Source organism: Leishmania donovani, chromosome 33, assembly GCF_000227135.1.
Source record: "Leishmania donovani BPK282A1 complete genome, chromosome 33".
NCBI classification, from domain to species: Eukaryota; Euglenozoa; class Kinetoplastea; order Trypanosomatida; family Trypanosomatidae; genus Leishmania; species Leishmania donovani.
This window is the reverse complement of record NC_018260.1, coordinates 47,977-58,669: the sequence shown is the minus strand read 5'-3', so window position 1 is coordinate 58,669 and position 10,693 is coordinate 47,977. Positions and strand designations below refer to the sequence as shown.

General features: G+C 59.4%; 1 protein-coding gene across 1 annotated transcript; it reads left to right on the top strand.

The window, feature by feature from the left end:
* Nucleotides 1–4,935: 4,935 nt before the first annotated feature.
* On the top strand, nt 4,936–9,390 carry LDBPK_330210 (zinc carboxypeptidase, putative; the record flags this gene model as incomplete). Its single annotated transcript, XM_003863797.1, has 1 exon — nt 4,936–9,390. One exon carries the CDS (start codon nt 4,936–4,938, stop codon nt 9,388–9,390), a length of 4,455 nt encoding a protein of 1,484 aa, XP_003863845.1.
* Nucleotides 9,391–10,693: the final 1,303 nt, after the last annotated feature.

The window sequence follows — 10,693 nt, the reverse complement described above, 5'->3', positions numbered from 1 at the left end:
CCCCCTCGTGTGTCTGGGGCTGACCCCTATGCCCCCTCAGAGCGACGAGCTGTGGGTTTTCTGTGCGCAGGCACATGCTTGTCCACGGGCCCCCAACATTTGGCACACCGACTTATGCCAGAAGCATGTGAATGCAGAGGAGGGTGGCGCTCCCTTGCCGCCACAGTCTCATGCCAATGCCCTGCCTGTCGCGGCACACGCGGGCAAGCGATGCAGACCTCCCCCTTTTCGGTGATGTCGGCGGGAAAGGAAGCCGAGGGCAGCGGTCTCTCCAGACAAGAAGGTTGCCCTGCAGCAGGCCCGCGTATGGGGAAACGCGAGCGCTGTGTGCACGTGCTGCCCGCCGCAGCGGGCATGGTGTATCACATCCAGGCACGGCATCCAGGGGCGAGAATAGCGTGGGCGATAGGCGAAAAAGGCGCGCAGGGGATGCACACGGATCAGCGCCGCAGTGCATGTGTGCGACGCATGCTCCATCTCGTACGCCCGACCGGGTGGGCTGGTGCGGCGGTGGCGGCGGAAGCATGGCGAGGGCGCCCCGAGCCACGCCATGGAGTCATCGGGAGTCCACTGTGGAGGGTCTCCACCCGGCCTTGTGCCGGGGCTTGAAGCGAGTCAGGGAGAAGCACGGCAGACATGCTGGCAGAGTGCAGGGTCTCCGAGGGCCCTGGCCTGCGGCCGGCCGACTTCCTCCCTGAGCTCATCCGGCATGACCCTAGACCACCCCCTGTTACCCGCACGCCGCACACCACCGGCTCCGCCCTCGAGCAGGACGCTGGGTGCGGCTCGCCTTGATCATGGCTGTNNCTGTGCCGTCCAGGCAGGTGGGCCTGGAGCCGCTCGCGCCGCGCGCACGGGGAGTATGGAGCGGAGGAAGGACACGAGGCGCCCGCTAGACGCACGCCCGGATGCGACGGCAGAGGCCCCGCCCTAGACGGCGAGGATTTCGCTGTGGTGCAGCAGAGGCCGGCGAGCTGTGCCTGCATGCGCGTATTCGTTGACTTGTTCCGGGTGTAGAATGGACACGCTCAGAAAGAATGTTCTCAGCCGAGTTTGTCTCTCCCTTGCCGCGGTTCTCTTTAATGAGCTGGTTTCCGTCTTCCTCTCTTTTTGGGAGCCATATGATTTTGTATGGTAGCTACCGGTTTCCGTTTGCTTGCAGCCTTCTTGTTTTCTTATTTTTTTTTGCCCCTGACATGTCACTCTTCTTTTGTCTTCTGACATCCACATAAGAGTTGCTGTTTCTGTACTAGTTCCTGGGGTGTCATGTGTGCGGGTGTCTCGGTGGCGTTTTACTTGTAGCTGGATCTCTTTCTCTGTGCTCTGTGTCACTTTTTTGTTCACTCAGAATGAGTGTGGCCTGAGGTGGTGAGCTGGCATGCGTCTTAGCCGTTCGTTGTGTGCGTCTGTGTGCGCTGCGTAAATGGAAGGTTGATGTATTCGCTGGACGTGGTAGGGAGGAGAGGAGGTCTGGCAGATGGCGGACGCGTGCCGGGGCTACAGACATGGGAAACGAAAAAGATGTTTATCCTGCTGCTTCGAGGGACTTTTTTTTGGGGGGGGGCTCTTCGTCGTATCGCTGCTTGCCGTACGTGGTCCGTGTTTTGAGAAGACAAGGAGGCGGACATGATCGCCTCTGCGCCTGACTTTCCGGCGTTTGTGTGTTGTTGGTAGACTGCATCGGTGGCGGGGTAGAGGTCATATGTGCCGGTTGATGCACTACTTCCGCACACGAACTCAGTCGTTAGAGTGTGCCTCTGCCATTGCGCGCGTGTGCGTTCGCATGAGGCGATGCACGCTGCTTTCGTGTCTCTTCCTGGTCTTGTGGTTACTGCCTGCGAGGATGCCGCATCGTGTCTGGTTCCGTTTTCTCTGTATTGCTGAGTTTCCTTGGAGTGTTTCTTTTTTTTTTTGTGCGGCCCCGGATAGGGTGGCGCGTTGCGCATGCGTTGGTGAGTGTGTGTGCTCGACGCCGTAACCGGTTCCGGCAGCCTCTTCTCAGGTTGTCACTCTTGCACTGCATCCTTGAATGGCCTAGGGGGGTGGGTGGGTGAGCGACTTTGGCGCGGGGGCAAGGGTCAGCGAGTGGAGGTGTTGAGGGCATCAAGTAGGTCAGGGAGGGGTGCCACGTGTGAGTGAGTGCGCGTTGGCTGCTAGTGTTCTTCGCAGCCCTCCTCTCTTCGCTATGTTTGTCTCACTTGAGCGGATATGCTCATGTCTCACGTCCCGCCCTTCCTGCCTCTCTCATCACCGCTGCAGCTCTGTGGCGAACGGAATCTCGTAAAAATACTTCGTGGAACGTTTTCATCCACATGTCGCCTCCTTTTTCCACGCCTTCTCCGCTGTCCCATTCCGGCGCCCGCGGAAACCTGTGCCTCTTTCTTTGCTTCTTTTCTCCCTCACGATTGGAACATGTTCACTCTGTACACCCTCTATGATTCACCCCGTCAATCCTCGAGCACCAACAGCAACAACAGAATCGCCTCCTTTGCTGTTTGTTGAGCTGTGCGGACTTGTCGCTTCTCTCTGAGAATCTTCTCTTCGCGTCTTCAGCAACCCTTTCATCGTTTTGAGTTCGTCAACGAAAAGAAAGTGCCGGCGCGCGTGCTTGAACTGCGTTTCCGCCGCGTTTCTCATTTCGCCCTCCGGAAGACAACGAAAGAAAAGGAATTTCATCAGCGAAGAAGGCAACAGGCAACAAGAAATAAAGAAAAGAGCGTATCCATGGAAAGGACCTCTGCTATGCTGCTATGGTTGCTCGTTTTCTTTTTCGTTAGTGTGCCGACCCTCCCCCTTTCCTCCTTTTGCACCCTCTCTGTCTCTTTTCAGTCGGCTCTGTTTTGCTCTGCCTTTTGCTAACACTGCGGTGTGGGCGTGTGTCTCTTTCTCTCTTCGCCTTCGTCTTGTAACTTCTCTACGTTTCGGTGCCCGCTATGCCATTTTTTTTATTTAGATTACTCTTGTTTCTCCTTTCCTTTGCCCTCACGCCTGTTCTTTTATCTTTCCTTTGCGGGCGATGCAAGAGCCCTGTCTCTAATTCTGTGGTGCTCTCTCTTCTGTTTCATGTATCTAACCTGTGCTTTTCTTTCTGCCTCGGTACGTCTATGCTAACAGCGCCGTGGCGGCTTTAAAGTGAATGCGCCAAATTCAAGTGTCATAAAAGAGGGAAAAGAAGCGTAGCAGTGGATCAGCGATGCAACGTCTGCATCTTGCTTTACCGTTCTCCAGATCTGCTGGATTACATCTTGAGGATCATGACGCGTGGTATGTCCTTCATCGACGGCGCGTGTGAACTTGTCGGCTTTCCACCACGGCACCGAGTCCGTGCGGTGACTCTGACGCCACTTCATATGGCAAGCGACGGGCCAAACCTCATAGCCGCGCGCGATGCGCGCCATCTGTATGTCTTCGCAGCAGCTTCTCGCCAATAGAGGTTTGTGATGGACTTGGCTCACTTCACAGCCTCTCTTTCCACCCCGCCTCCACTCTTGCTGCCCTCGTCTTTCCTCTCTTGCTTCTCGTCTGCGCAGTTCCGTCCTTATTTTGATCGCTTCTTCCGTGTTCTGTGCCCTGCCGCTTTTGAGGTGTGGCGCACCTCTTGACACGCCCTCCTTCCCCCTTCTCGCTGCAGGTGTGAATTGTCCTGCCTCTGCCCTCCCGTATCTTCGATACACCTTTGGCGCATTTCGAACGCTCTCTCACACACACACACACACACACATAGAGAATAGAGGTGACGTGCTTTGGGTCAACACCTCGTGAATCAAGGTAGCCACACGCAGGCCCATACACACCGGCACGTACGCGCCATTTGCGTGCAGCTCTCATCTTTCGCTACAGTGCTGTACCCAAGGGAGCATCAGCTGTCCCTGAGTCGAACTCTCTCTCTGTCGGCTTTACTGTTGACGTTGCCGTAGCGGCTCTGTAGAGCTTCGCTCTGCGTCGCTTTCGTGCGTGTGTGCTTTCTTTCTGTCTTCTCGTCGGTTTCGTACTTCCTTGTTTCCCCTCCCCTTCTTTTTCGTTCTCTGTACGACGCCCTGCCCTGTTGTACTGTATTCTCTTTTCTGATTCCTAACTTGCGCTCGGCGCCTAGCGGCCGGTGCCCCCATAGCCCCCTCCCCCTTCACGCGATTCTCTTGTATTTTCTAGATCTCTCTCCCTCCCTCTCTCGTGCGGGGATCTGTCATCGCCTCTGAGGGGCGACACAACACGGAACACCCTCTGCACAGTGCTTCGAAAGAAGTCAGCGGAGGTGCTGCGTAACGATCTTGGCAGCGGAAGACTGTTTCGGCCTTATCTGGCTCTCGCCGTTCAGGGCCAGGGGGAATACGTATTGCATACAAGTCTGCCATAATGAACTTGCGCTCGCGCAGCAGCCGACAGGCCAACCAGCGCACGTCGTCGACTTCAGTGCGCGACCGTGACCCAGGCGACGGCGTCTCTGTCCAACTGCGCTCATGCGCACTACAACCGCGCCCGCCTGTTAGCGGTGGCCGTTCGTCTTCTACTTCGAAAAGCACTAAGGGCGCACGAAAATGTTCGCCGCCGGCAGCATCCGTATCGAAGAGATCGGCGGCGAAGCGGCTGGCGCTGCGCACCCGCCTGCCGTATCTGCGTTCCGTTCCGCCTCTTCCTGCGCCAACGAGTGGCGAGCCCACGTCGTCCTCTCTTCGATTCGAGCGACGGTCGTTCTCGTCCAGCTGCGTGCCGCGTGAAGCAGCGACAGTGCACAAGCCCACGTACACCATCATACCCGAGGCACTCCAGCACGTGAAACACCTTTGCAGTAGCGTGCGGGACTCGGAAAAGGACGCACCGTTGCCGTTGGGGGCGTGCAATGGCAGTGGCGCGCGTGACCGACGAAACAACCGGCTTGCGCTGCTGTCGATCTCCTCGCTGTCTGAGGACGCCACGGCAGTCGTGCAAGATATCGAGATGGTGCAGGGCATGCTGTTCTCGTCTCTGCAGAGTGGCAGCGCTGCCGATCCGGTGAGTCCGCCGACTCCGAAGCGCGACGCTGCGGGCGTGAAGCTGCATCATACGCGGAGCCATTCCTGGAACCCTCAAAGGGGTCTCACCTGCGCCCCTGCCGGCTCTGGCGCCTTCCTGTCCAAAAAGGAGCGTAAGAAGGCGTGGACGGTGTTTCTGCACAAGAACACGCACGCGTTTGCCCTCATCGTGAACGCCTGCAGATCCTCTTTGGCGATGCGAGAGCTGCAGGTAGGGTCCGTCCTGCTCACCTTCCTCTACAATGTCTTGAGGCACATGCCAGGGGATAAGCAGCGTAAGGCGGTGGCCCTGTGCGAGAAACTTGGTATTATCCGTGTGTGCACGTCGGTGCTCCAGGAAGGGAAGCGCCGGCTGCGTCCCGGCGATGTAGATGCCGCCTTTGTGGCATCTCTCCGCGCGTGCGAGGCGGCTGCGCTGCTCTTTACCCTTGGTAGCACCTTCAACGTCAAGCTGTGGACCCTCTTCCGTCTTTCACAGAGCCTCGAGTGCACATTTGCCTGCGCGTCCGTAACGTTCCGGCTGCTGGAGGCGGAGTTTGCCAGGTACCACGCATCACTGCAGTCCGACCTTTGCCAGACCACCACGGCGGCGGCACTGCAGGAGTACACGCGGAAGCACACCCGTAAAGAAACGCTGACGACGCTGCGCCGCTTTCAGTCGCGCACGCAATGGACCTGCACGGCCTTTTCCCATTTCTGCTTCACGCTTTTCGCTTTCACTGGGAGCTCCGCTTCGGCTGTCGATCTCGGCGCGCGCGGGACGGAGCTCTGCGCCACTGCTATTGCCATGAGCACATTTTTTTTGACGCAAATCGCGCCGCTGCTGCTGATGAGCGTAAAATACGATGCGTCAGAGAAGACACGACACCCGGATGTCGGGGCTCTGGTATCCATCGATGCCGAACACTGGGTGCCATCGTGGGTGATGCGGCTTATGCGGCGGGTGGAGTTCATGTTGCTGTGGTGTGTGGCGTTGATGCAGCGATTGACAGGCTTCGACAAGGTTCGTCAGATGGCGGCTGAGGTTGCATTGCGCTTTCACGTGCCGCGCGGCATCGTTTTCTACCTGTTGCCACCGTCGACCCACATGTTGCAGATACTGCCCCGACGAGAATGCGTCCATGTTATTCTGCTCCTGCTGAACGCATTGCTGGCGGCCGACAGGGAGGCCGTGCTGGCGGACATAAAGGACCTTGGCGGGCTGAAGGTGGTCGTGGCGAGCGTCTTGGCGTTGCCTGAGAAGTCGTCGCAGCAGTGGCACCATTTCTACCTCCAATTGTGCTCGATGTACGGGTACACGATGCTGCCGTCATGGAACGGCCGCCCCGCATGCTACGTTGACGAGCGCTTGCCTGCGTCCCTGCGTCGCCAATTCGACGTTGCCAGGACACCAGGTGGAAAGTCTCACTTGTCTGAGCCCGTGGGCAGCTGCCACAGCGCAGTCGATACGAGGGCAGACGCCTCTCAGGCGCGCCCGTCGTCGACGCAGGCGCCGCTAGCTCAGTGTGCCGGTCGCTCGACGGAGACGGTGTTGGACTCGATCATCTCTCCCTCGCTCACAGCAGCGCGTTCGGGACGCGGGGGCTCGGATAATTGTCTCCTGCTCGTAGACATCCGCCCAGATGTGTTCTCTCCAGAGCTGCGCAGCGGCGACGTGGATCCTGTGTCGGAGCTGGTGGCGTTCGACCCCTCACAGCTGCCGTGGCCGTTCAAGGACGCGGCACCACCAACGACGGCGGAGAGCTGGTACGGCGCCTCCTCCTCTGTTGCTGCTGCCGCAGAGGACGCGCATCTCAGCGTGCCGCTGATCAATGTGTGTGAGGAAGACCGGGTTCGTGTACTGCGCCACCACATCGCGCGGCTTACACTCTTGGACGAAGCGGCGTGCGATGGTGGCCCGACTCCGCATGTGCACAAGGTGGTTTTTGAGCGACTGAGCAGCGCGTCACCCGGCGCAGCTGGAGACGCACCCAGTGCCGTTCAGGGGAGCGCTGACGGAGTCGAGTTCTTTTCGGACTACGAAAGCGGCAACCTGCAGCGCGCCATCGAAGTGACAGACAGCGAGTACGACCTAGTCCTTTCCTGGGACACCGCCACCAACTCTTACACGCAGTGGTTCAGTTTTGGCATGCGCCACTTCACCCCTGGCAAAACGTACCGCTTCAACATCCTGAATATGGAAAAAGGCGATTCTACCTTCAACGAGGGCCAAAAACCACTGCTGTTGCACGTTCCGGACGGCGGAAACTCTTCCGACCCGAGCGCGCCGCGGCCCAAGTGGACTCGCGCCGGCGAGGGCATCTTTTACTTTGGCAACGCTTTCCTCCGTCCTGCGCGCGCGCACTACTTCGGGAAAACCGGGGAGGCCGCCAGCGCTCCGGCTGCATCCCCACTCTCCATGTCTCCGCGACCGCTATCAATGTCGGTGAGCCCGTGCGCGCCGGTTTCGCACCTCGGTGGACGTGCACCGCCGCCGGTGATTGCGAAGAAGCGCATTCCGGCACTCCCCACACTGTCACCGCCGCCTGCGATGCCGCCGCCGTTTACCGCATCCACACCTGCAGAGTCGGGAGTGCTGAAGCAGAAGTGCTACTTCACAGTCACCTTCTCCGTCACCATGCCGACGACGGTGGCCGGAACGGTTTACCTTGCCAACTGCTTCCCGTTCACATACACCGAGATGCGAGATCATCTCGCGTGGCTGGCAAGGGAGTCTCATGCGTGCCCAACGCGCTCGCTGTTGCCGCAGTGCTTATGCTGGACACCGGGCGGGTTGCAGGTGCCGCTGCTGACGGTGACGGCGCTACGTAACCGAGATACTGGGGAGCCGTACACCGCGGACGAAATACGGCGCCGCCCCATCGCGCTGCTTGTGGCGCGTGTGCACCCTGGCGAAACAAACGCCAGCTGGGTCATGCAGGGTCTGCTGGATACCCTTCTCTGCCCGCCAGCGGTGGCCGCAGAATACGCGTCCCACCTGTGTGACAACTTTGTCTTCAAGGTGATACCCATGCTGAACGCCGACGGCGTGATCATGGGCAACCATCGCTGCTCATTCGCCGGCGCAGACCTAAATCGAGACTACACGAATCCTAAGGCAGATTTCAACCCCACTCTCTACGCGATGAAGCAGCTGCTGCGATACTGGACGGGCGAGGAGAAGCGTCAGGTTGTGATGTTTGCCGACTTTCACGGTCATTCGCGAGCCAAGAACTTTCTTGTATATGGGTGCACCATGAACACGATACGAGGCGTCGCCACTCACTCTCGTCACAAAGGCACAAGAGGCGGTGATGGCGGTCGACGCCGTCGCACTCGGAGAGCGTCCAGCACGGCCCCCGCTGGCCCGGAGAAGGTCATTGCTGCCTTGCTATCACAGCTATTCCCGTCCTTTTCCCTCTCGCAGAGCTCCTTTGCTGTAACCAAGGACAAGAAGGGGTCTGCGCGTGTTGTCCTCTACGACGAGTTCGGTGTGCGCATGAGCTACGGCTTCGAGGCAACAATGGTGGGTGGCCTGGTCTGTGTTCCCGAGCTGCTGCGAGTGAGCGCTGGCACCCACGACGATGACGCTGCCGCACCGGTGTCAGCCGTGTGCAAGGCGGAGGTGCACTACAGCCCCACCGTATTTCGTGCCATGGGAGACGTCTTCCTGCGAGCGTTGTCAATTCTTTTTCGACAATGGGCGGCGCTTACGGCGCTGGCGGCGGACAGCGGCTGCAGCGATCCAAAGAGCAGCCAAAGCGATGTGCTCAAGTCAGCGGCGCTGCAACTGTCGTGGAGCATGACCGCTGCCGCTGGAGGTGGCCGTGAGCCGCCCAAGAACCCTTTTTCACCCTCCTCGAGGGAGTCCGGTGCGGCTCTTCCTCGCGCGGGACAGTACGCGGCAGCAACACGTGAGGACCGACGAGTGGGGTCCCCGGTGCGTGCCCGCTCGCCGGCGGCACCAAACGAAGCCTGTAGCGGGCTATCTGTCGTCCCCGTAGCGGGTCAAGTGGAAGCACTGGACTACCTGTTCATGGCAGACTGCCGCGAGGGGGCAACACCAGCCAAGGATGAGGACGGCAAAGACGAGGAGGGGAGCATTGCGAGCGGCAGCGATATCTCTACCGAGGAGGACAGCGACGATGCTGAGATGGAGGAGGATGAGCTGCTCGGTACGACGAGCGCGAGACACACGCGGAGGAGGCGTTCGGAGGCTCAGTATGCCGGTAACGCATCTGAGGTTAGCGAACATAGCGCGTCCTCGCCCGTCGGCTCTGGTAGCGACGACCAAGACTGGTCCGGCTGCAACTCCTCCGGCAGCGCCGCTGACGACTCTGACGATAGCCGAAGCAGCGTGAGCAGTTTGGATGAGGAGATTCCTACGAATCTATTCACATAGGCGAGAGACTGCGGAGCTGCATCCCACGTCCTTCTCGCGGTACTGTCTGCTTAGCGTGCTTGAGCGCAAGAGGCCGCTTTACTCCTCTGTAAAATGTGTACTTCTTTCTCCGCCTCTCCTTCTCTGCCTGTCTGCGCATGTGGGCGTTTCTGCGAGACTCTCAGTGCATGTGTGCGTTCACATGTGCAATGCTGCCTTTCGGCGCGCCACCTTTCCAGCGCGTGAACTTCTGTTCTTCCGTTCTCTAATATGCTCATCTGTCTCACTCGCTAGCATGCGCCGCTCGAGCGTACCGTGCCCAGCGGTGCGATGCAACGCAGACCTTGAAATGTGTATGCGGGCCATCGTGCCCTTCTATCATTGTATTGTTCGCTTTTTTTGACCTTTCCACGTGGTCTTTTTTTTTTTCGGCTCCCCTTTTCCAGCTCCGCCCCCGCCTCCGCCTCTGCCGTTTGGCGCGGGAGGGCAGAAGGCGAGCAGCGCAGCAGGCGAACGAACGATACAGGGGAAGCTCCGTCCGCGCTTCCATCCCCACGTCATCTCTCTCGCTCCATTCTGAGAATCAGGTGGGTGCCCGGTGGCACTCAGCATACGCGGTGGGGCAGCACCAATACGCGGAACCGAAGGAACAAGAAAATAAGCTTGCACCTTGTAGGGAGGACTGCAAGCTACTAGGCCACTGCTTGGAAGAGGACGAGGAGGGCGAGAGGAGGAAACCGAGCGCCCACCTTTGTGCAGCCTAGCGGGCTACCACACTCTCTCCCTCTCGTCGGTGTGCGGTTGCCTTTTTTTTCCGTCGTTATCACACGTCTTGCTTTGGGCTCTTTTGTTTTTCCTTCCTTTCTTCGCCGTGATCATTTAGGACACCTCAGTGCGTGGTATCTCGGTGCTCAGTACACCCCTACTCGCTCTGTCGGCGCGGGGGAGGGAGTGGGGGCGGGGAAGCCAAGCAGCCCTCCCTTCCTGTGCCTGCGAAATGCCGAGCCCACCGCTGGTGATGACAGGGTGAAGCGCCTGCCGCCTAGGCAGGTGGGTGCGACGTATCACTGCGGATGTCGGTGGTCAGGTCCTGGACGGGGATGCGTCGGAGCGACCGGCGACAGAGAGCACGCTTGCGCCACCCATGCGATGGGCCGAGGTGCCAGCATGGCTCGAGTGCATCTCACGCGCCCCTCGCACTGCCTACTGGTTGGGGCAGCCTGGGCGTCACGCCGAGGTGTAGGGACGGGGGGGTGGTGGTGGTGATGGTGGTGCACCCGGGGTGGCGACCGGCATGATGGGGGAGCGGCTATGAGGCGACCCC